The sequence below is a fragment of the Canis lupus genome, chromosome 12 (genome assembly GCF_003254725.2).
Source record: "Canis lupus dingo isolate Sandy chromosome 12, ASM325472v2, whole genome shotgun sequence".
Classification (NCBI taxonomy): domain Eukaryota; kingdom Metazoa; phylum Chordata; class Mammalia; order Carnivora; family Canidae; genus Canis; species Canis lupus.
In genome coordinates this window covers 5,518,830-5,543,008 of record NC_064254.1, presented here as the reverse complement: position 1 = coordinate 5,543,008, position 24,179 = coordinate 5,518,830, and the positions used below count along the sequence as shown (strand labels likewise).

The 24,179-nt window shown below is 49.3% G+C and overlaps 1 protein-coding gene across 4 annotated transcripts; it reads left to right on the top strand.

Annotated features, from left to right (window-relative positions):
* Positions 1–2,481: 2,481 nt before the first annotated feature.
* BNIP5 (BCL2 interacting protein 5) lies at positions 2,482–23,787 on the top strand. 4 transcript variants are annotated; one of them, XM_035698071.2, is made up of 12 exons: positions 2,482–2,666; positions 9,304–9,926; positions 11,043–11,162; positions 12,848–12,912; positions 13,204–13,444; positions 14,481–14,612; positions 15,465–15,523; positions 15,833–16,070; positions 16,945–17,076; positions 17,950–18,014; positions 19,454–19,711; positions 21,780–23,787. In XM_035698071.2, the coding sequence occupies exons 2-12, from the start codon at positions 9,308–9,310 to the stop codon at positions 21,813–21,815; spliced, it is 1,965 nt and encodes a 654-aa protein (XP_035553964.2). In that variant the 5' UTR covers positions 2,482–2,666; positions 9,304–9,307; the 3' UTR covers positions 21,816–23,787. The 4 variants fall into 4 exon arrangements, with proteins under 4 accessions (XP_035553964.2, XP_035553963.2, XP_035553962.2 ...); XM_035698070.2 differs by having other exon boundaries at positions 15,830–16,070; XM_035698069.2 differs by having other exon boundaries at positions 15,462–15,523.
* The last annotated feature ends 392 nt before the right edge of the window (positions 23,788–24,179 follow it).

Genomic DNA, 24,179 nt, shown 5'->3' with positions numbered 1-24,179 from the left:
AGAATTTACAACCCCACTACAGGCTGCTGTATGGCTGAGACATGGAATAGAAAAAAACCAGCTGCGAAAGAAAACATGCACTCTGGTTCCCATTTACATAAAGCCCCCCCAAACAGGCAAAAATAATCTAAGCTGTTAGAAGTCTCGATTGGGGTACCTGTGAGAGAGGCATGAGAAAGGCTTCCGGGATGCTGGGATTCTGTTTCTTGATCTGGGTGCTGGTTCTAGAAGTTTATTCTCTTTGCAAAAATTCTGTATGGTTATGATTGGTGCTCCTTTCTATACGTGATACTTAAACGAAAGTTTCAAAAAGCAGTCTCTCTTACTTTCCCCCTCTCCCTTCCTCTGTCAACTTTCATCACAGCACTGATTGGGAACCATCCTGACATCAGAGTCCCCTATGGCCCTGTGACCTGTACAGTTGCACAGGGCTTACACTCAGAAAGGCCTGAGACGGTTTCATGCTCTGCTGTCTCTGTCTTGAAATAATTACCAACCTTTTTTTTTTTTTTTTAAGATTCTATTTATTTACTTTGGAGAGAGACAGGGTGAGCACAAGTAGAGGGGAGGGGAAGAGGGAGAAGGACAAGCAGACTCCCCACCAACCAGCAAGTGGAATGCGGGGCTTGATGTGGGTGGAGTTCGATCCCATGACCCTGACTGAGATCATGACCTGAGCCAAAACCAAGAGTCAGCCTTTAATCGACTGAGCCACCCAGGTGCCCCTACTTAGCACTTTTTGAACAAGGGGCCCTTGGTTCTCATTTGGCTTAAGCCTCACACATCCTGCAGCTGGCCCCGGGCACCAGAGCCAGGGCGAGGGTCCCCTCTGGCTGACTACAGAAGGTGTCAAATGCCATAATGGCCCCAGGATGGCTTTCCCTCCTATGAGAACCTGGGATTGGATGTACTTGCGAGTGGACTTACTGTGTCACAGGGTGGGCTTGGACACCACTCCTCCTTGGCTCTGCCCCTGCTCTTCCATCTGCTTTTTCTTTTTCAATTGTGGTAAAATGTATGTAACACAAAATTTACCGTTTTAACCATTTTAAAAATCTACAGTCCAGTGGCACTAAGTACATCCACTTTGCTGGACAACCAGCCTACCATCCATCTCTAGATCTCTTTCATGTCTCCAAGCTGATACCCTGTACCCGTAAAACAATACTCCCCATACCCTACCACCTGTTTGTATGATTCTTCTCTCTTCCAGCTACACTGTGAAGCCGTGAGGGCTGGGTGGGGCTTATTCACCTCCGAATAAGAAAGAGCACATAGATGCACAGGGGGCCCAGATTACATGGCTAAGAAAACACAGCAAAACACTGGCCCTTTATTGAACACTTACTAGGTGCGAAGCACTCTCAATACACAGGAAGGATGGAGGGGCATCTAGGTGGCTCAGTCACGTAAGCAACTGCCTTCAGCTCAGCTCATGATCCTGGGGTCCTGGGATCGAATCCTGCGTTGTGGGCTCCCTGCTCAGCGGGGAGTCTGCTTCTCCCTCTCTTTCTGCCCCTCTCTCACCCCCTCGCACCCAGCTCATGTGCACTGTCTGTAGCCTTCTCCCTCCACTCATTCAAATAAATTAATTAATTAAAATAAAATAAAATTAAATTAAATTAAATTAAAATAAAATAAAAAAGAAAACAAAGTACTGAGAAAAGGGCTTGGCACTCAGTAGATTTTCCTCTTTTCGTTAGGAACATTATCACACCTGGCCTTATGCTCACCCTCTTTGGAGACTACTTAGTTTTTGAATGAAAAACAAACTCAGACACATTGTGTCCCCTGCTGGCATATGGTTCCAGGTCTGGGTGCCTCCAAAGCGTGATGCTTTCAATATTTACTTTGCAATACCTCCCATGTCAAGTTAACCAAGACTGGATTTCTGACAATTTTTGCTTGTGTTTAAATAAAAATAGTTCTTCTCTTTTGGATTATAAACATGTATAAACTCTCTAAAAACATCCAGGCATTACAGAAAGTGAAAATGTGAATTTTTAAGACCTTTTAGAATGTTGTTGAAATTCACGGAGACCCTAATCCAGGGGTAGCGGGATTTGGAAAACAGGCGCCTTATCACTCCTCCTTCTGAGTTTGCCCCCCAACTCAACCAGTATATATGTTGCATTCAGTGACCTTTCTTTTTAGATCTTTCCCTCTTGGCTGGTTTTCTCTTTCACGGACCAGCTTTCCTCCAGCCAGGTCTCAGGTTGTTTTCTGGCGTTGGTTTCTTGCTGATGTTTGGATGTAATAGGGAAGTTGTTGAATGAAACTGGTTTGTTTTTTTCCCCCAGGTAGCTGAGGTAAGCCTCCTATCGCTGGAGGAGCAGGAAGCAGTGCTGTGATAGGACAGGGTGAGGCCATAACCCGCAAAGGTTGACACTTGGCTCTCTGGATTGGCTGCCCATGAGCTCAGCTCCCGGGAGTTAGGATATAAATGACCATGACCAAAGCATCTTCTGAGACACTGGAAATTGGCAGCAACAATAGTAGTATCTTCTCCCTGGGCGAGCTAGGGGGACTACCCCTCGGTGCAACTTCCAGCCGACAGCGAGTTGTACCCAGATACTGCAGGGGTACCCGACACAGAGCTCCTGGTCTGTGGTCTGGAGGTCCTGGCCAAGGGTGTCCTGTGGCAGCAGTAACTTCTGTGGTCTGAGGTTAGTTGAACGATACTCTCTTCTTGGGGGCTGGAGTAGCAGTTGGGTATCTTGGGGTCCTGAAAGTAGGTGCAGACCCAGGACTCAGACTCTGAGTTGAACCCCAATTCTGCTTCTGGATTGTTGGGCTCTCCCTAGGCCTCAGTTTCCTCACCTCTAGAAAGGGCAGATGTCAGTGAAGTAATCTTGGGCAGTGCCGCTCAAAGAGCTCTGAATTAACTCGGGCTTACAAGCTCTGAATTCAAGTCCTAGTCTTGCCTCTTATAGCCCAGCAAGCCTGGGGGAGCAAGTTCCTTATTTTGGGCCTCTGTTTCCTCATCTATAGAATGGGAGCAGCATTACCTACCTCTCCTGCTCATTTCCCCATTGAACATAGTAGAGGTCAAGTCATGGACTTTATGTGAAGGTATATAGTAAAGAGACCTCACATACAGGAGGTATTGTTATTATGATATGGCTTGATTCAATGTCTATCCTTTTAAAGTTCTTGGAAGTTAGTCCAAGGCTAGGAAGAGATGTAGAGTTCTGGTGGCCTGCTGCTCTGACAGGGATTTGATGGCAGATTATAACATTGCATTGCCTGTGGTCTTTGATAGAGGACATGATGGGGTGAGGATGGAATGGGGCATCAGCAGAGCACAGTCTAGTGTTGGATGGAGGGGAGTGGTGGTTATCTTAGGAGTTTTTCAGCTTTGGGAATGATGATTGCACTTCCCCTGCCCCAAGTCTGCCCCACTGCTCTATCCTAGTGCCTGAAGTTCCGCCATTAGGTAGCTCTTTCCTTTGAGTTTTAAAGGATCCTCAAGAGATGCAAGCACACAGCCTTTTGGAAAATAGGCACCAGGTATAAGTGTGTTTGGTGGTGGCAATAAAGAATAGGCAGATGGTCAAAGTCCACTCCTCCACCCCTTTACACTGAGCTGGCACCCCGAATGGTGCCATGTGGCTGCTCAAATGCCCCTGTGACCTGAGGCTTCACGCAAAGATCTGATCAGGCTCTGCTGTGGTTGGGCTTGGGCCCTGGCTGGAGCTTCTGTCCATTTTGAAGTGGACAAGGACCAGTAGGTGAATACCGAGGGAAGGATGCCCAGGAGGGTGACAGGTCTAGAAACCATGCGATTTGAGGCTGGAATGATTGGAGTGATGGACTGGACAGAGAGTGATGGACTGGGCTGGGCTGTTGCTGGTGACTTCAGCTCAGTCTAAGGAGGACTTTCTTAAACTACGGACTGGCTGACAGTGGAAGGGTGGTGAGTTCCCACTGCAGGACGTGTTTCAACATGGTTAGCAAGCCTACCTGCCAGGAATGTGGCATAAAGGAGTCCTATCCAAGAGGTAGGGCTAGATCCTTTTCAGGTGACTTCTGGCTCCTAGAACCTATTAGGAATTCCAGAAAGGAGAAGTAATACCTTGGATTTTTACCATCTAACACCTGAGAGGTGTGCGTGGGAAGAGGACGGGTCTAGTGTTGAAAGAGAAAATGACAGCTTCGCCATCCCCTTGAGTCTGGTCAGTGGAGGTGGAGGGCCTTCCCCAAAGAAACTCCTCACTATACTGCAAGTTGTGGGGGGTGGCATGTGAGCTTCAAATGGGACCCACATCATTGTGGGAGCCCAGATAGAAGGCTTTGAACCTGGGGACAGGCATGGCTCTCACTCCAGGAGTTTGGAGTGTCCAAGGGGCTGCCTCTGCCAGTGAGAAGCAAGTGTGACCTCAAAGTGAGGCCCTTGACCCTCCAGCCTATTGAGTGGTTTCTAGTCTGTGGGTCTGTGAGCCCTGCCTGGTGTTGACAGTCTTGCCTCTGGGGCATGGGCATCTATACCAAGCACCTGTGCATCTGTGACTCCATGTGTACAGGTCACAGTGTGCATGTGTATAGATGTGGTTATGTGCATGAGTGTGGAATAGCAGCTTTGCTCACCACTAAGTCCTGGTGTGTGTTTATGTTTATGGAAGGCCACCTGGTGTCAGAGAGAGAACAAAGGATTTAGAATTCGAGGAGGTGGACTCAAGCCCCAACTCTATGCTTCCTGGCTGTGGGAGCCCAGGTGAGTCTCAACTGTTCAGAGACTCAATTTCCCACCACCAGCCTGTAGGATTCATAAGGCTGTGGCTTTGAAGCTGGGCCAGTTTCAAAGGGCATTCTGGACACTCTGTGGCTGCGTACAGGTGACTGGTTGAATTTGTGCATATCTGTGTATTGCTTATTTGTTCTGCAAACCTGAGAGCCCCGCCCAGGCAGTGTGGATACAGTTGGGAACCAGGCAGGTTCAGGTCCTCTCTCCTAACTTGGGGGTGGTGGTGGTGGTAGTGTGGCGGCGAATACACTTAATTCATTATTCCCTTGCCTTTGGTTTAAGAAAAATAACACGGTGTCATAAATCCACATAGATTTATGTGCATTAGAGTGTGTTTCTGTGACACATGAACGTGTTAGCCCATTCTGGCCCATGGACTTGGTGGCTTCAACCACAAACCTTTACTTCTTACGGTTCTGATATGCTGGAGGTCCAAGAACAAGGTGCCCCAGATTTGGTGTCTTGTGGGGGCTTCGTGGTTCCCTTACATGGTAGGAGGGGCCAGGGAGCCTGTTTCTTTCAGGAGGGCTTTGCTCTCATGACCTAATCACCTCCTAATGCCATCTCATTGGGTGTGAGGATTTAATATATGAACTTGCAGCAGAGGGACACTAACATTCAGACCATGACAATGAGCGTCTGTGGGTGTTGACGCGGGGCCCCGATGTGGGTGCCGTACACACTCCCTCGGAGTAGCCAGCTGTTTGTTGAATATCTATTGTGCAGGGCAGCCCGGGTGGCTCGGCGGTTTGGCGCCCCTGCGGCCCAGGGCGTGATCCTGGAGTCCCGGGATCGAGTCCCACATCGGGCTCTCTGCATGGAGCCTGCTTCTCCCTCTGCCTGTGTCTCTGCCTCTCTCTTTCTCTCTCTCTGTTGTCTCTCATGAATAAAGAAATAAAATCTTAAAAAAAAGAATATCTATTGTGCAAAGCACAGGGGTGGATAAAGGCAGCCCCAGAGTATCTCTGTGAACTGGGCCAGAGCGGTTACAGAGAAATGGAGCCAGAGGACTACATTAGAGAATGGTATAGAGATGAGGTCAGCGCAGCATTTAGACAGCGCAACAAGAAGAGCAGCACGCTCAGAACTTGGCAAACTTCCTGCTCCCTGGTAAGTCAAGGTCAGCTCTGTGGGCTTTCTCTGGTGGGTGGCGGTTGTTTGTAACACGTCACTGGCCTGTATCACGTCTTATCAGAAGTCCTGTGATTTGCACATCGCTTGGGAGTTTCTGAGTAGGCTCGGACTTTGTTCCGAAGTCCCTTTTCTGCCAAGGTCATAAACCGGTTTACAAGAATAGCTGGGTTTCTGTACAGTAGGGGTTGGCTGCAGTGTTGGGGTTACTGGTCTGGACACACCTCCGGGACAGAGTGGAATTCCCCCGGAGGCTGAACGTGGGTGGACCCCCAGGCAGAGCAGGGGCATGAAACGTGGAAAAAAGAGGAAGGAAAGAGAACATCTTGCTTTGATGAATTCTAGATAGGCAGAATTTTACAATCAGAATGTCTGGAAAGATTTAATTCCAGCACATGTAGAATGTGGAGTGTGTGTGAAAACACAGTCCTCTTAGGGCTGAGAGATTTTAAAAGTCTGAGGACACTTTGGCCAAAGGGGGGCTCTTCTGGGGTGTCTCCCTGGGGGATGGGTGGACTTGGCCTCCTTGGCCAGCCACACCGTCTCAACTCCTGGGGCTGGCATTGGCCGATCTTTAGAGTGTGAAAGAGGAGGAGAGGTCTGAGAGGTAGGAGGAGGGTGGACTGAGCTGGGTCACGGCCGCCTAGAGAGGGAAGAGCGTATCAAATGCTGTAGCACCTTAGGGAAGGATGAGGTCCCTGGATTTGGAATTGGGAGGCCTCAGGAGATACTGGAGTCACTCTTCTCTGGGTAAACACTCAGAAAGGCCTCTCCCAGCCTCAGGTGCTGCTCTAAGCTGCTCCATCGCCTCCCTCTGGGCCCAGGGCATTGCTGCTTTGGAGAGAGGGTGGCCAAATCGAGGCAGTTTTCTTGAGAAAACATCAAGAAGGAAACCATCGCCCAGTGGAATTGTACCGATGCTGTGATTAGGAATCTCGGCGTGTCCCCTGAATGCAGGAGGAGGACACTGCGACCATCCGACCATCCCCGATGGTGGAAACCGTTCCCATGGCAATGACAGCTTTTAAACGGATTACTGCGCCTCTTTCCCCATTAGCTGGGAAGGATGCTCCCACCCTCTCTCTGTGTTAAGCCCCCTCCCCGCTCCTGAACAAGGGTGTTCTGTTGTGTTACGGTGGTTCGCTGGTTCGGTGGTTCGGTGGTTTTATTAGCGAACTGCTTCTCGGCCAGCCCCATCCAATGTGCCCTGACCACAGGAATATATGGAAGAAGCAGAGAGAACCCTGACACCATTCAGTAAATATCTCTGGCTCAGCTTGCTTGGATCTTAAGTTAAATAAACCTTCAACCTAAATTTATCTTCTCTTAAGACCATGTGCTACTAAAGAGAGAGCGGCTCTCAGGGGAATAGAGCATTACTGTCACCACCACTTATGTGGTGCCCATTTGAAGAAGACCAGAGCATTCCCTCCGAGGGTACCACCTGCATCTTGTACAATATATCCCTAGCACCAAGCATAATTCCTGGTATTTAGTGGATGCTTAATTGAAAGGCATAAATGAAAAGAAAGAAAATATTTTCTTCTATGATTTCCTCTGCTCATCCCACCCCATACCACATTTCAAAAGCATGACCAGAAGGCGACCTCTGAGGCTTTTGAGAACATTACTTAATTTCCACATAAGGTACAGGCACGGAGAGCTAAAGTTTTCATATAACTCAGAAGTTCCGTTTAAGGAACATTAAACACCAAATAAAGACTTCCAAATTGCCAGCTTCCTCCCCAGCCCGTTTTATCATTTCCTGCAAGGTTGTCCATGTGGATCCCCAGCAATGCTGCTGGTTCCTGCTGGCCTCTGGCCACCCTTAGAAGTCCCTCCTCCCCAGACCTGTGCATGAAGCAGGGAAGATATCCTGAATGCTACGGTCACCTCCAAATCTCTCTGTATTTCCCCATGCCTGTCTTCTCTCTCTTTATGTATTTTCCTCATATTCACATGGATCCCCACACATCTGAAATTGCAATTATAGGTTGTTTTTTGTGCCTCTAAGCTGGACATGTGATGGGGCACACTTTAATGAATTAGTTGGTAAATGCAGGAGACATGATGTAAACAGGTAATTCTTGAATAAGGAATATGCTAAATAATACTTAGTAAATGCATGATAAAGCTGTAATTACAAAGTAGCATAGGCAGTCTGTGTATCTAAACTACATAGGAATCTCCAGGGGCTCAGATTTGGGATTCAAGACCATATTTTATTTTAGCTTCCCCCAAAGGGCAAAGGGTTTCTGAACAGCTTTGGAAGAATTGGGAAGCTACAGGATTTTCGGATTAAAGACACACAAATTAGGTGCACTGCTCATAGTCTGGCCTGATTAAAATGGTGCCCAGGAGGAGATGATTCTTTCTATCATCTTTTCTGTGGGCAGCTACTTCCTTCTGGATGGAGAAAGGAAGGGCTCCAGCTGCTCTAAGATGGGACTGGTCCAAATATGTGTCCTGTATGTTAACTACGCAGCCAAAGATACCTATGTATTGCACAGTCTCCTAAATGTTTGTGTTGTACATTTATTCATTTGTTGAATGAGTGCTTACCGAATGCTAGGCAGTCAGGATACAGGACCTGGCAAAACAGAGGGAAGGAAGAGAGATTCAGACAATAACAATGAAACACGTGGCTGCTGAGGGAAGAAGCAGGGAGACCAGTTGGGAGGCGATTGCAATAGCCCCAGTGAGCAGAGCTGGGCCTAGCTTACCCATGGGGTGGTGGAGGAGGAGAGGAGACGGGTGGGGGTCCAGATGTGCTTTATGGAACCAACAGTCTTTGCTGATGTGGGATTAAACCACATCAGATTAGATGTGGGGAGCAAGAGGAAGCCAGGAGTCAGGATGACTTCAAACTTTTGGCCCAAGCAATTGGAGGAGCAGAGTTGCCATTTACCGAGCTGTCTTGTGAGACAGACAGGCAGGTCTCAGGCATATTTCAGATGAGGACTGTGGTACATGAGCTGCCCAAAGTCCCAAGGGGCAGGACGTGGCCCCTGGCTCGTTATATTAGATTCCTATTGCTGCTATAACAAAATACCACAAACTCGGAGGTTTGGGGGAAATGTGAATTAATCATCCTCCAGTTCTGGCAGTGAGAAGTCCACAAGCAGTCTCAAGGGCTAAAAGCAAGTTGCTGGCAAGGCCGTGTCCTTCTGGAGGCCCTGGGGTAGTTGCAGACCGGCTGTGACATCTGGGGCATGACCTCCTATGGTTTAGTTCCCTCCTCTGGAACATGAGGACAAAGATAGCCCTTCCTCCCAGATGGTTGAGGAATTTAAATGAGACAATAGCATTGGGGGTTGATGGTCACTCACACGAATGGGCAGGGTGGGTCGGAGCATGGGTCGGCATGTTAGCCCACCTGTACATCTCTGGGAGGTATCCTGTAAGGGAGCTGTTTGTTTTGTTTGTAGTGCAATGGATCATCCACGGGGACCCAAGAAGCCTCCGTCGGGGAGGAGAGCCAGGTCTCTGGAGAGGTCACACAGCCCCAAGAAGGACTCAGAGTCATGGAACTGCAAGGGCCATTCCCTGCCCATGTCCACTCCCCCCTCCAAGAGGGTGCTTCACCAGACGGCCAGTGATGGGACCAGATGTCCCCAGAGCCCAGCTCATGGCCATGGTGTCCTGAGCCTGGAGGAGACCAAGAAGTTTCTCTCCAGTGACCAGAGGCCTCCGCAGGACACCAAGAAGGACAAGACCCAGAAGCGGGGCCAGCAGGGGTGGCTGAAGACCATCATAAACTTCTTTCTGAGGACAGGCCCTGAGGAGCCCAAAGACAAGGCCAGCCGGAAGGCAAAGGGGAAAGAAGGCCTCCCCAAGTCTGCAGAAACCCCGGAAGCACCAGGGGACACAGCTCCCAGGAAGAAAGCCCACGACAAGAAGGCCAGCCGCAAGAAACACAGTCACAAGAAACATGCTGCTGAAGAAACCAAGGGGGCCCAAGATCATGAGGCCGAAGGCCAAGAGACAGGGCTGCCCAACCTGGCTGCTACCCCATGCTCCAAGGAGGCTGACCGGGGCCCAGCACCCAAGGGTGAGCAGACCGTGCCTGGTAACCCCCTGCCCCACCCTCAAGGGCTATGGTCCTCTAAGCGGGCTCTTCAAACCTCTCAACAGAAGGGACGTGGAAGGTGGGGCGACCATCAGGCACAGCTCCACTGTGAAATGTCTTCTAGGCAGAACAGCACCATGGCAGAAAGCCTGCGGTCAAGGCCCATTTCCACCACTGTTTTCTTTTCATCCATAAAATGGGGGTAATAGTTGCTCTCCGCTGGGATAGCTGTGGCCCGGAGCTGGCCCATGGTCCGCACATGGTGGCTGTTGTTGTTAAGTACTCTAGTTGAAGGAGCAAAGACCAGGGAGAAACGGGAAGGCAGGGAGAGCGGTGAGGAGGGGAGCCCTGCCCCAGACATCGATCCATCTGTGTGGACCATGGGTGCGGCCAGAGACGTGGAAAGAGCCAGCTGCCCAGTGCCAGTCCCACACTTGGCTGTGTCAGGAATAAACTTGCTCTGTGACCTTGGGCAAGTTACGGCCCTTCTCTGGGACCTTTGATTCCTCATTTCTAAAACAAGGAAGCTGGTCCCCAAGGTGCCTTTCTTTTCTGACTCTTATGTCTGGAGTTGAATACACTATAGGCACCTGGAGGTAGAGCACTCAAAACTCACCATGGGGTTTTTGGGTTTTTTTTGAGATTTTATTTATTTATTTGTTTATTTAGAGAGCATACATGAGTGAAGGGAGGGGCAGAAGAAGAGAGAGAGAGAGAGAGAATCTCAAGCAGACTTCGCACTGAGCGTGCAGCCTGACACAGGGCTCGATCCCATGATCCCAGGACCCTGAGATCATGACCTGATTCCAATCATGACGTGAGCCCAAACCAAGAGTCAGACACTCAACTGACTGAGCTACCCAGATGACCCCAAACTCACCATGTTTTTCATAAGGAGAAGGAATGCCTGGGTTGAAATGGAAACCTTGGCAGGTTTCTCATTTTTTGTTTTTGGTTAAGCCTGGAGCTGGCTACATCAGTGTCTGTCTCTCTGCAAATTCTGTCATTTTATTGTGTTCGTGAGCAAAGTCAGAAGAACGTCCCTGACACCCCCTGATCTCCCCTCAACCCATACACTTATTTCCATCTTTCTTCCAGGTGGGGAAGGTTCTGATCTTCCCCAGTCCTTGTGCATTGAGGATGGGGTTCCTGGAGCAGCAGAAATTTCTCCTCAAGCCACAGGTCACCGGTGGGGAGAAGACCTCAAAAACACTGACAGTGAGTCAGAATCTACAGTGTCCTCTTTCTCTGCAGTGGGGGTGGCCGATACCAAATGATTATAATGCATTGTTCTGGATGACTGCTTGGACCTTGGATGGTCCTCTCAAGATCATGTACAGATCTTGTTCCTTCTGGGGCTTCTGGTCACATTTACTTATTTTAGAGTTTCACAGAAGGGAGTCTCAGGAATTAGAACGGCCACTGGCAAATGTTCCTGCCTTATGTGTTAATGAGCATGAGACTTTTTTAAGTCTTTTTCAATTTAGAGAAGGAGTGTGGAATAGAAGAGTATAGATTGTATATACATTGTTAAATATATGGAAGAGTGGAAGAGTTCTACAGATACTCATATATTCACAATTGTTGATGTAGGCCACCATTTGCTTCATAAATGTGTGTGTGTGTTTGTTGCTGAGCCATTTTCAGTAAAATGATCCTTCATCCTTAAATACTTAAGCACGTCTCTCCAAGAAATGAGTACAGTCTCATGCACAACCACAATACTGTTATTGCCCTTAATAAAATCAATAGTGAATGCTCTATGAATCTAATTCCCTATAATGAATGGGCACATTTTAAAAGATATAAAACATCTCTGCATCTGTCAAACAATAACTAAAAGGCATCTAGTTGGCTATTCTGCAGGCTGTTTATTTTACACGTAAATTGTTTTGTTTTTGTTTTTTTAAGATTTTATTTATCTATTCATGAGAGACACAGAGAGAGGCAGAGACATAGGCAGAGGGAGAAGCAGGCTCCCCATGGGGAGCCTGATGTGGCACTCGATCCCAGGACCTGAGCCAAAGGCAGACGCTCAACCACTGAGCTACCCAGGTGCCCCTCGAATTGGCTTTTTCACATGAGAGGAAATTGGCTGGTTGACTGAGTCAAAATGTGCAGACAGCCCGGGGCTGGGGGAGTCTTGTTTACACCTTCTTTCATGTAAACCGGTCAGGTGACAGCTAGCAGAAGCTACTCTGAGCATACCGTCTTTGGGTCGGTTGATGAGGGTATCAATGAAAACCATTTATGTTGTTTGTGGTTTCTCCGTAAAGACTTGGTGTGCTAGAGGTGTCCACCTGTCAGGCTGTCTGTGTTACATCTGCTGGAGTCTCTCCGTTCTCTACTTTAATTAGGCTGAGCCTCCACAATTTTCCCCACTGGAACTTTGCAGGTGGGAAGATTGGTATTAGGCTCCTAAATTATTTCCAAGCACAGTTCCTTAATGGCCTGATAGCCAACTGAGGGAATTGGGACCGGGATTACGATTCACACTTCACAGAGAGATGAAGGCCCAGAGAGGTTAAGAGATTTACTCAAGGTCATACAGCTTGCCAAACCCAAAGCAGGTACTTACAAATCTGTAAAGGCCAAAGGAAATAGGGGGTACAGGTTGAAGCTTGACCTGAGATTGCCTGCCTAAAATTGCATGCTTTGGCCTACTGCCCTTTCCTGTGGCTCTCCAGAGTCTCTCTAGAAGGATTAGCTCCTGGGACACGGTGCTTTTCCCCATGTCCGTGGGCCATGGACCTGTTTTAAGAGCTCTGTCTCTCTCTCTCGTTTTTTTTAAAGCTCTGTCTCTTAATACAGGACTAAGTTGATCCCAGAAGTCCAAGACAGTCATTAGAAAGGGGTCTCTATGCACATGGAAAGACTAACTGGGTGCATTCACTTTCTTCCAGAGGATACAATCATCAAGATGATAGTGGAATTTCTCCAAAGAGTGGGAGACCAGTGGGAGGAAGAGGTAAGGAGCAAAGGGCCTGTGTAAACCCCCATCGGCTTGACCTCAACCCTCCTCCTCCTGTCCCTACTCCCCCTCCCCCCTCCTCCTGTCCCTACTCCCCTCTCCTCCTCCTCCTCCATGCTCAAACCCTGTCTGCCCTTCCAGGCTTCAGTGCTCCCCGGCTCTGGGCTCTCTCACCTCCCTTACCTGGGGCCACCCCGAAGCACCTGGCTGCTCTTTGGTTGCTTCTCGAGGAGCTTTCCCTCTCCTCAAGGTCAGGGCCTGACTCAGTTTCCCTCATCTCTCCCACAGCAGCTTCAAGCTCCTCAGCTGGTGTTGGTGTCGCAGAACCCAGCGCCAGCTGTCAGGAAGAAATCCCAAGAGAAAAAGTCTAACTTCAAGAGAGCCTTTTCTCACAAGAAACATAGCTCGGAGGAGCCTAAGAGAGCGGGGCCTGGAGAGGTTTCCAGCCCAGAGTCCCGGCCACTCAAGAGGCCCAGCTTTCTGCCCCTGTGTGTGGGGGGCCATCAGCCCTCCACCTCTAGCAGCCCTGGTGAGCAGACTCAGAGTCACCATAGCAACACTGCAGCTGCTTCCAGTTCTGGAACCTTCTCCAGGGCTGGAATTGGCCGTTTGAAGGGCTGCCATCCCAGTTCTGACTTTTGTTCTGCTCCAAGCAGTGTGGGGAGGGCAGTGGGAGGAGAAAGATCACCTCCACACGCGAGACCTCACTGCCCAGGCAATCCAGCTAAGCCCACAGCAGACACTGTTGAGGGATCCCTTAGCCATTCACATCTCTCCATCATCCAGCTTCTCTACCCTGGCAGGGGGTAGCATGTGCAGGAAGGAACCACGGCCTGGGAAGCAGGGCACCTGAACTCTGAGCTACGCTTTCTACATCATTCGCCATCCCTGTGCCTGCCTCAGGCTCCTCACCTATAAAATAAGACACTTCCGTACTGCGTGTCTATACTCGATCAGTGTTCATAGCCATATTGTTATCCCCATTTTATAGATGAGGGAACTGAGGCCTGAGGAGGTAAAACAATGTGTTTCAGGGTCACATGGCCCACCAGTGTTGGAAACTGAGCCAGAGAGAAAGGATCATCCTGGGTGGTGGGGAAGAAGAGCCTAGCCCAGCCGCTTGGCCTGGCTGGGGGAATTTAGATTTTAAAAAGGAGGGGCAATGCTTCACACCAAATATGAGCCCCAGTGGCAGAATTTCAGGTCACAGGGGCAGGTGGCCTCATGCAGGGGGTTTCTGGCCCTGCTGGGATAATTCACACCACGGAATCAGGCCTTTCTTCTCCAAGCCAAGATGCTGGAGGAGGGATGAGGTTATCAGGGGAGGGAGGAGAGGAGGGCAGAGCCCAGGAAAACTGGTTGTTAGGAAGTACAGCGGGATAAGGGAGGCAGGTCTGGGCCCGTGCACGGGAGCCTTGACCCTGACCCACCGCTCACCTCTGCTGCATCAAGACCTTTGCACATTCTAGCCACAGAGTGAACTTTGGAACCTCTGCTAACTTCTGCATGTGAGTCAACACCTTCACATTGATGAAACACACCCACCCTTTCTTCTTGCTTCTCAGGCTTGGAGGAACATAACATACAAGAGGCCGCATCCACAGACAGTGGGGGTCCAAGTCCCTTCCAGCTTTCCTCCCAAGCAGGAGGTCAGGAACCAGAAGAGGACGTGCAGACCAACACAGCCTTGGAATTCAGTTAGTACCCTCTCCTCTTCTTAGAGGCCTGTTGGAAATTATCTGATCCGACCCTTCTACATGTAGAAGAGAAACGGACCCAGAGAGAGACAGTGACGGGGCCTTGACTTCCTCCGAGCACAGCAGGCAGGGGCAGTGTGGCGTCCGGGGCACTCAGCATAGTTAATAAGCTACCGAGAGCTAATTAATGTTAGCTGCCCTTTGTTGTTGTTATTGGTGTGGCCATGGAGCCCAGCTTGAGGACAGGGCCTCAGCAGAGGTCCAGAGGGTAGGACAGAGGCAGGGGCTCTGGGGGAGAGTTCAACAGGTGGCCGGCTGCCAGCATGCTTACTGTTTCCTTGCCATCGGCAGGGCCAAGGATGGGGTCGTACGATCACTGTCAGTTCTGTGCGTCTGGAGACCGTTTAAAGATCCCCTTCCCCCACACACCCCTCCTGCTTGTTTGCTCTTCACAGAAAATGTGCCTTGAAGGGGAATTGAGAAGGCCCCTGTTCTAAGTAGAAGAGGAGGGCGGTGCTGGGCGAGGGGACCAGGCCTTTCCAAATGGCCTCGAGGCACCTTCTCCTGGAGGCAGGGGCTCACCATGTAACGTGGCACCTATAGGCGCTCACTGACCAACGAAGAAATGAACATATTCCCAGGGCACCAGCTCTGCTCAGGCCACTTCTGAGGAATCTACCGGTGTCCTCAGGGCCCAGCCTGGGACACCGGACAAGGGCAAGCTCATGAGCAGCCTGGAGACCGGTCAGATTCACCCAGGGAGCCACTTGGGCCTTAGGAAGTGAGGACAGACCATAGATAAGCTTTTCTCTACCCTCGAGTGCAAGCCACCGTTTTGTTCTTTTTTAGAAGAATTCATCCAGGAGATCATTGCCCTACTCCCGGATGCAGAGGAGCAGTGGGGAGTGAAGGTGAGGCCGACGTTCCCAACCCTTGCTGGGGACACCCCCACCCCTGCCTGCCATAATAACTTCGCTGCCCCTCCCCCAATTCTCCATCTTTCCAGAGCCCACCTCCAAGCCTTCGGCCTTCCCGAAGCCAGCTTCCCCGACCCCCATGGCTTCAGGCCACACTCGCGCTGGCCAGGCTGCACCCGCACCCTCTGGTCTACACGGGGTCTCCGTGTGTTTCAGGGGGGGCTGGTCTCTTTCCCCAGCTTGCTTGCAATCTCCTCAAGGTCGGGGGCCCTGACTCAGTTTCCCTCATCTCCCCCACAGCAGCTTCAAGTCCAGGAACCAGAGGTGGCTGTAGAAAACCTGTCCCTACCCTACAGAAGGAAATCCCATGAGAAAAAGAGCAGCTTCAGAAAAGCCTTTTCACATAAGAAACATGGCTCCAAGGACCAGAAGAGAGCTGGGGCTGCAGGTGCCACCAGCCCAGAGTCCCGGCCGCACAGGAGGCCCAGCTTTCTGCCCCTGTGTGTGGGAGGCCATCAGCCCTCCACCTCCAGCAGCCTTGGTGAGCAGCCCCAGCATCACCATGGCAACAGAGGCTGCCTCTGGCCCCGGGCTTCCTTCAGAGCAGGCTAGGCCAGCTGTGTGACCTCTGCTTCAAGCTTGATTCCACTCTCTGGCTCTCTGCTCCAATGAGGTGGGGAGGTGTGGGAGGGCTGTCGAGAGAGGGGGTGCTGATTGCCAGCTGGACCCACCACCCACGATGCCAGCCTTCCCTTCCCCCACCCACAAACACACAAATACTTAAAATCAAATGCAGTCGGAGAGCAGTGCATGGGTTCATCAGCTGGGTGCATCTGACTCACCCGAAAGCTAATAGAAAACCACAGAGACCTGGGTGTGATGAAGTAGGATATGGCCAGGGCCTCTGCTTTTTTACTCCTCCGAAGCATGAGGTATACAGTGATTCCCTTGACATGTATGGAGGGCCCACTACATGCTACTGTCCCACATGTTATCTCACTTAAGCCACTTACAACCGGTGAAGTCAGTCTTGGTATTTCCATTTGACAGATGGAGAAAGTGAGGTTCACACAGGGGAAGTGACTTGGCAAAGCCTCACAGAGCAAAGGGGATGTGGGCTCATCTGGTGGGATCTGTGGACAGGCCTGCTCTGTTTCCTCCTGCATTGTGAGGAGGGAGGCAGAGGGGGCTGGTGGCAGAAAATAAGAATATTTCTGGAGGGGGTAGAGAAGGCTCTGTGAATGCCTTTGAGGTGGGCGCTGGAGGTCTGGGGGCTCCCTGAGGAACCCAGGGAAGCAGGACCCCTCTGGGGCCAGTGCCTTTGGACAGCTTCTTGTCAGAACCTGGACCTGGATATGCTTGTGGATTTGAGACAGGTGCAAAACATGCTCACACCATCTCCTTTCTGCCCTCAGATCTGGACGGCGTCGAGTTCCGGGAGTCCTTGCCCACCGAAGGGGCACCTGTTAGGCCCTCAGATGCACCCTCCCAGACCAGAGGCCATAAGCCAGAGGAGGGACCACAGCCAGATGAAGTGTTCGAATCTAGTTAGTACCACCCTACTCTCTCCCGGGGCGGCTGCTGTGGGGTTTCTGTTTGCATGGGCCTCAGAGGGTGACTTCGAGTAGGGTCTGGGAGGGCTACTGACAAACACCCCAGGAGACTCTAGCAGGCTGGGGAGGAGGCAGCCTTGGCCTTTCAACTGGGGCTCCTGGGGCCGAGTTGCAGGTGAGAACACCTGTCTTTCTGTGGGATGTAAATTCACCCACCCTGCTCCACTGGTTTGCTCGAATGTTTCATATAAAATTCCCGGCTTGCTCTGGGTCTCATAACCAGTGGTGTTCTGGCAAACAGAATGAGGGTGGGTGTGGTGGGGGAGCCCCGATATGTAGCTTTTGCAGATTTCCGTGGTGTAAGTGTCTCCACCATGGCTGATTTCAAGCTGCCAACTGTTGATGATGAAAGGTCTGCAAATATTCAGAATATTTGCCATTGGGTCTTGGTAGGATCAGACAAACGCATGTGGCCATTTACAGCCCCGCCTGGTGGACGCGATCTTGTTACATCCATGGCTGTGGCGTCTCCCCCTCCCTGCTTTCTAATTAGCTGCTCCTGGTCTCAACTCCCATTCGTGACCATGCTACTCTATAGCCTGGATAGGAGACATTGGGTGATCTCAGTTTCCACATTTGTAAAAATGGAGCTGAGGTGAGGCTCGACTGGCCAAAGTCTTTTCAATTCCTATAAACAAACTCAAATAAAGCTCTCATGCTCCAGCCCTAGTTTTGGAGAAGATTTTTCTTTGCCCTTCAAAACTCATCTGTGTACTGTGTTTTAGAGACAAAATACCGTCTGTAGTGGGAGGGTGTGTTGTTGCAGAACTTGTCAATGGCCTCTGAATCGTTCTTTATTTTCTGTAGAGGAGATGATCATTCAGAGGCTGGCGGACCTTCTCCAGGAAGTGGATGGCCAGTTAGGGGAGCAGGTAAGGACTACTCAGTACCCCCAAGGCTGGCCCCGGAGGCCTCATCAACCCACAACTCAGGCCTGAATTCAATCCCCATCTCTACATCCAGGTGACCTTGGGCATGTCCCTTAAACTCTCTGAGTCTTGGTTTTCTCTTTTGCAAAATGGGGGGTATATACCTACTTGACAAAGTTTAGTGCATATATAGAAAATGCCAGTCACATAGCAGATGAGATAAATGTTAGCTTAATATAATGTCTATGCAGCTCACCCCGCCCTCCGGGACCTCCCCGATCCAAATCCCCCTTGAAGTTCAACTCATGTTCACACCTCCCTTGAAGCCTCTTTCCTTGGGCCTGCCAGTCCCATTGATCTTGTCCTCTACTAGCTTTCTTTTCACTCTCTGTTGGCACACATTTCAGCATCTTTATGATCAGCAGTTGTCTCAAGCTTTTAGATTTTGCCTCTCCTGCCAAAGAGCCAATAACAGAAAGTTCTCTTGTTGAAAATCTCACAGTCTACTTGGAGAAACAAACACAGATCACATATGAAACAATAGATATGAGCCCAGGTCACAGATGAGTCATGAGCATAGGGACACTGTGAGTGCCTCACCTTACCATCACAGTGCTCACTGGCCCAGCTCCCCACTGCCAGCACCTGCATCCTTTTGCCTGAGGACTGGCCCCTAGAATCATTTTACCATCCACACAGTAAGCCAGAATGATCACCCCCCACCTTCTGAGGAGCAGCCCATGGCTTCTGGGAGCTGGTGTATACATACTTTAGCTCCCTTGCCCCTTGAGGGGATAACTCTGAGGAATGTGCTCTATGTTGACTCCTGGAGTGGCCAGCGAGGACCAGGCTCAGTAGCTAACCTCTGTGGACCTCCTTCCCATCTTTGTCCTGGATCCTCATCCTCTGTTGGTGTTTTGCAGCATCACTGACCACATAAACCAACTGCACTTAAGCCCTTGTCTCTGGGGGAACCCAACCTAGGACATTTAGGTATTAAGAGGAAGCGACTTAGAGTGGGAACTTAAATCCATCCAACATCTACTCTGCATGAAACATTTTACATAAACCATCTCACTTAATTCCCTTCCCCGAACAACACTGAGTGTGGGTGGGGGTATTATTACTGCCATTTTACCCACAACTGAACTGAGGCTCAGAGAAGTCACACAGCTAGTAAATGCTACTTAAGCATCTGTTATACAAAGACCTGCACGTTCTCCCCCCCTCCCCCCCCCCCCCATGTTGTTCCGCTGCTTGGAGTTGAATCTTGCGGAACAGATTCTGAGAGGCTGGGGGTGGTGGAAGCATTTAACACGGGAGCTCATCCAAGGGGCAGGAAGGTGTCCAGCCTGGGTGCACGCAGTTGGGGCCAGGGGCAGCTGGTGGGAGGGGGCTACTCGCCAGCGGCACTGATGGCCTGTCTTCATCTCTGCTTCCAGATCAAGCGACACCCCAGCTTTAAGAGGTTTTTATACAGGCTCTCAGACTCCTCCCTCAGGAAACTGGCAGCCACCCTACACAGTCAGCAGGCCCACTCTACGGAGTTGGACAGGAAGCTAATTAAGGGACCCTACCACTTTGCCTTTGGCTTGCCTAACAAATTTGCTGGCAACAACAGCCACGCCGTCCTCAGCCTCATGGGCCTGCGCTACAGCCAACACAGCTACTCCCATTTCCCCTGTCGGGAGGCCCAGCAGGTAAGAACAAGCGACACCCAGCTCAAGATCCCAACAGGATTGGTATACTGTCCTCTCCCCTCCTCTGCTGAGTTCTTGACTTTTGGGGTCTAGCTCAAATGCCACCTTCTTGCTAAGGCCTTGTGAGATGATTCTAACCCACGTGATCTATTTTTTTCCCCCAAACCCTCACTGGCTTTACTTTATTTGATCATTAGAATCTTCTTTATTTGGCTCCAGCCCCTAATTGTATGTGCATTTCCATACTTTTTGATTTGGATGTGCAATATTGGACCCGGTGCTACCTTAGCTTGCCCTTCTTATTATTTTATGGGTTGTGCTGTTTGGCTTCCCAAATTCAAGACTGTCATAAAATTCGAATGACAAAGCAGAGTAAGATTCCATATCAAGTGAAGTAAGTGGTTGAGGTAGATAAGGAGGATCCATGGCTGTTGGATTTGGAAGGCTTCTAGGGGGCAGTGATCCTTCACTGACCTTGTCTTGGTTGATTGATTAAAAGTAGCTTCTCCCTATCATCGAGCTCACTCTTCTGATTGGTTTCGTGTTTTTCCTAATAACCTCGCCCCTGCCCCTAAGGCTCTGAGGCGGTTCCTTTAGAAATAATACTCCTCACTGATTTTTTTAAAGTCTGAGTTTTCATGTTGTCTGGTGGACTCTGATAAACAGTGTTCCCCACTTTTTTCAAAATCACTTAAGATAACCTGCCTATAGGCCTTTTGACCTAGATCTTTAGTGCAAAATCTACTGAATGAAGGGGTGACATTACAGGAAGGAAGTGTTCCCCAGGGTGCCTCGGTGGCTCAGTTGGTTAAGCGTCTGCCTTTGGCTCAGGCCAAAATCCTAGGGTCCTGGGATTGAGCCCCCTGTCAGGCTCCCCGCTCAACAGGGAGTCTGCTTATCCCTCCTCCTGCTCATGCTCTCTCTCTCTCTCATAAATAAATAAATAAATAAATAAATAAATAAATAAATAAATAAATAAATAAAATCTTAAAAAAAAAAAAAAAAAAAAAAGAGGGCAGCCCTGGTAGCGCAGCGGTTTAGCGCCCCCTGCAGCCCAGGGCCTGATCCTGGAGACCCGGGATCCAGTCTGACGCCGGGCTCCCTGCATGGAGCCTGCTTCTCCCTCTGCCTCTGTCTCTGCCTCTCTGTGTGTGTGTGTGTCTCTCATGAACAAATAAATAAATAAATCTTAAAAAGAAATAAAGGGAGGAAGGATTCTGTCTGTTGGCATTGGCCAAACAGGACTTCTACATCCAAACGGTCCTTAGATCTTTAGTACAATGATGTCACCATTATGGAAACACCCAGTCTTTCCTGGAATTACCTTTCAAAGTCATATGATAAGTTTCTCAAGAAAGCTCTGATCTCATAATACTCGTTGCTTGTCATTCAAATGGTCTGCTTTATGTTGACTTGTTTTCCTGGTGGGAACTCCTTATGACCTTCGATGTCTCTTTCCTCAGCCTCATTATCTTTGCCCAGATATGGGGGATATTATGGATAATTTGCCCTCTAGGATGGGTTAGATAAAAACTTATGGAGTCATCTGAGTTCTTTGTGAAAGATATTATAGAAACAACAGCTCTGACTTCCTCAGTAGCCCTAGCTCCAGCTTTTGGTTTTACTAACCATTCATTCACTCACTCTTTCATTCATTCAACCAATAAGTATTGAGAGCCTCCACTGGGCCCAGCTGTGTGAGATGCTGGAGGGCCTCTGTATGGTTCTGTTATATGGAAAGACAGAATGTTTCCTGATGACAAAATTAAGTTTCAGTAAAATGCCAAATTAGTGGTAACTGAGGCCAGTGAAACCATTGATCTGGGAGGCCTTCCAGGAGGTGGCAAGCATAGGTTTTGGCCTTTGAGGGTGGGGAGGCTGTTGATGGGGAGAAAAGGCCAGGAGGGCACTATAAGGCAAGAGCTGCTGTCTGAGTAAAGACCCAGAGGTGACAGCTAGTGTGGTGTGTTAATATGTTAATTAGAAGTCTATTGTCTGTTGCTATTACAGTGGGACACATGAGTAACTGAGCTATGGCTAAAACCTATGTTCTTTTTTCTCCTCTCAGAATATCACAAGTCCTGAAACCGGAAGTCCAGATTAAAAGCTATACTTTTAACTCAAGTTTCCTTGAACTACCTGAGCAACTGTAAGCTTTAGCCGGTCCCTCTGAAGATGCTTCATAATATCCCAATCCAGTGCTTCACAGGCATGAACGAAGACAAGTATGGATGGCCATCTGTGTCCATGTGCCCTTGTGGGCTTACTGAGACTGAGATACACAAAGCCCTCTTCCACTTAGCAGGAGGCAGAGGCCATGTCGGGGAAAGAAAAGCATTGTACTGGGAGTTAGGAGACCAGAGCTCCACCTCCTGACCTGCCCCAAACTTGCTGCAAGATCCTGGACTTGTCACCTTCTCCACACCTTGGATTCTGGGCAAAAACTATGTGACCCATCAGACCTCTTTGGACTCTATCATGCTGAAGTCTCCCTAAATGGGGTGGGGGTGGGGGAGTCAGGCTTTCACTCAGTGGCTAAATACACCCCACTGAGTTGGAGGCAGTCCTTAAGTCTTCACTGAATGAATGAATGATCAGACAAATGAGTATGAGAGCTCCTGAGATCCAGATGCTTCTACCAGGCATTCCTTGGAAGGCCGTGGTCCTCAACTGGGATTGTGCAACCGGTAGTTCTATCTCCAAATTGGGGGCTGGGGTCAAGGCCTTCACATTCTGGGGCCAACCCTAGTATGGACTTAGGTACCCTTATTTTTTACTATCATGTATTTTCTTGACCCTTAGGGGCTAAAACAATACCTACTATCATGTGAAAAGCTGGCTGGCATTTTCTAGATGTCAATTTCAAGTGAGCCTTAGTTTTCTATCTAAATTTTTGTTTAATCTCCCACCAGAATACCCACATGCATTTAGCTAGATGTGCATCCATGTGCAACAAGCAATTTATTCAGTTGACCAACAGTGATTACCAATATCCACATGGATGTGCAGACACCTCTCAGGAAGTCTACAGGCCTCAGATAGAGAAGACCTGTGAATTGGGGATCCTCGGTCTCTCAGAATCCTTCCAGTGCTGTAATACTATAATTCTATGTCCAGAGAAGTGAAGCTGATGTCTTGCACTTCTCCCATCTCATGAGGGTTTGTCAAGAGTCAGTGAGAAAATGAATATGGAGAGTTCTGAAAATTACATGGTGCTATGTTCATGTATGTTGTTATTCTTATTACAGATACAACTGGGTAGTTTTCAGGAAATAGGGAAGGGCTTTAAGATGGATTGCCAGGGATGGTTGCATGGGTGTGCACTGCTCAAGAGTACCATACCCCAGGAAATGCTATTCACTTCCTAGACATTGTAGATTTATAGATTTATGATAATAGTTTTCTGCCTCATGGCAGAAAAGTCTTGAGAAAGGGACTCCCTTTTGTTTTTGCACAAAGGTGAGGTGTAGGCTGTTAGAGGCTCTGCCTTCTACAAAGCTGAATAGTTTGAACAGCTTGGCTCAGATGGGCAATTTGCACATGTCCCTGCATGCCCAACAGGGCTATAAACATAGCCATTGGACATTGCCCGGAACACATGACCATGGGGGAGATAGTGTTAAAATCTAGACTCATTCTTATTACCCTTATAGTGGACACTGCATTGTCGTGTTGAACCCATGGTGATCACTGTAGGGTAGGACTGGAGAGGGAGTAAAACCAAGGGCTGTGAGGCCTTGGGCACTTAGACAGGACTGGCCTCAAACCGGAGGCAAAGTTTTAGGAAGTTCAACAAAGCATATTCTGAAGTCATCTTGTTTTATTGCCGATCCTAAGAAGTTGGGGAGAGATGAGCTATTTATGGATTTATTTTAGTGTCAACAACACAACCCCTAAATGTAAAGGGGCAGAATCAGTTCTGTAATGAAGGTCAGGAACCTTCTGTACATAATTTCTTATTTGGGATGATGTTCTTTCAGTTGTAGGAGTATTTGGTATGAGTTCCTGATGCTGGCATCTGAGTCTCATTTTTGTACTGTGTTATTTAAGCAAATAAAGACATTGCCTTGCACAAAGGTCTAATCTGGATTATTCACAATGGTGGCAGGGTGTGAGGGCACCTGCCACATCTAGGCCAGTCTGGTGCCTGCAAGGCTGTGAGGGTCAGCCTCCCTGTCCCCAGCTGGGGGTCCCTCTCCAGCTGCTACCCAGGGGTCCCATCCTTGGGCTCCAACTTGGTAAGACAGTCGTGGAGTGCCCTGAGCATCAAGAGACCTGGGTTTTAGTCTAACTCCCCGCAGGCTGAGGACCTCAGGGACATGAGACTTGCCTCTGGACCTGACATTCTACAACTCTGTGCCTGCCAAGATGACAGTCCAAGAATATCTGGGCCAGTCTTGATTCTACATCATCTGTTTTAGTAAGTCCCTAATTTTGGTGCCCAAACTCTCACTCAGAACCAGGGTAA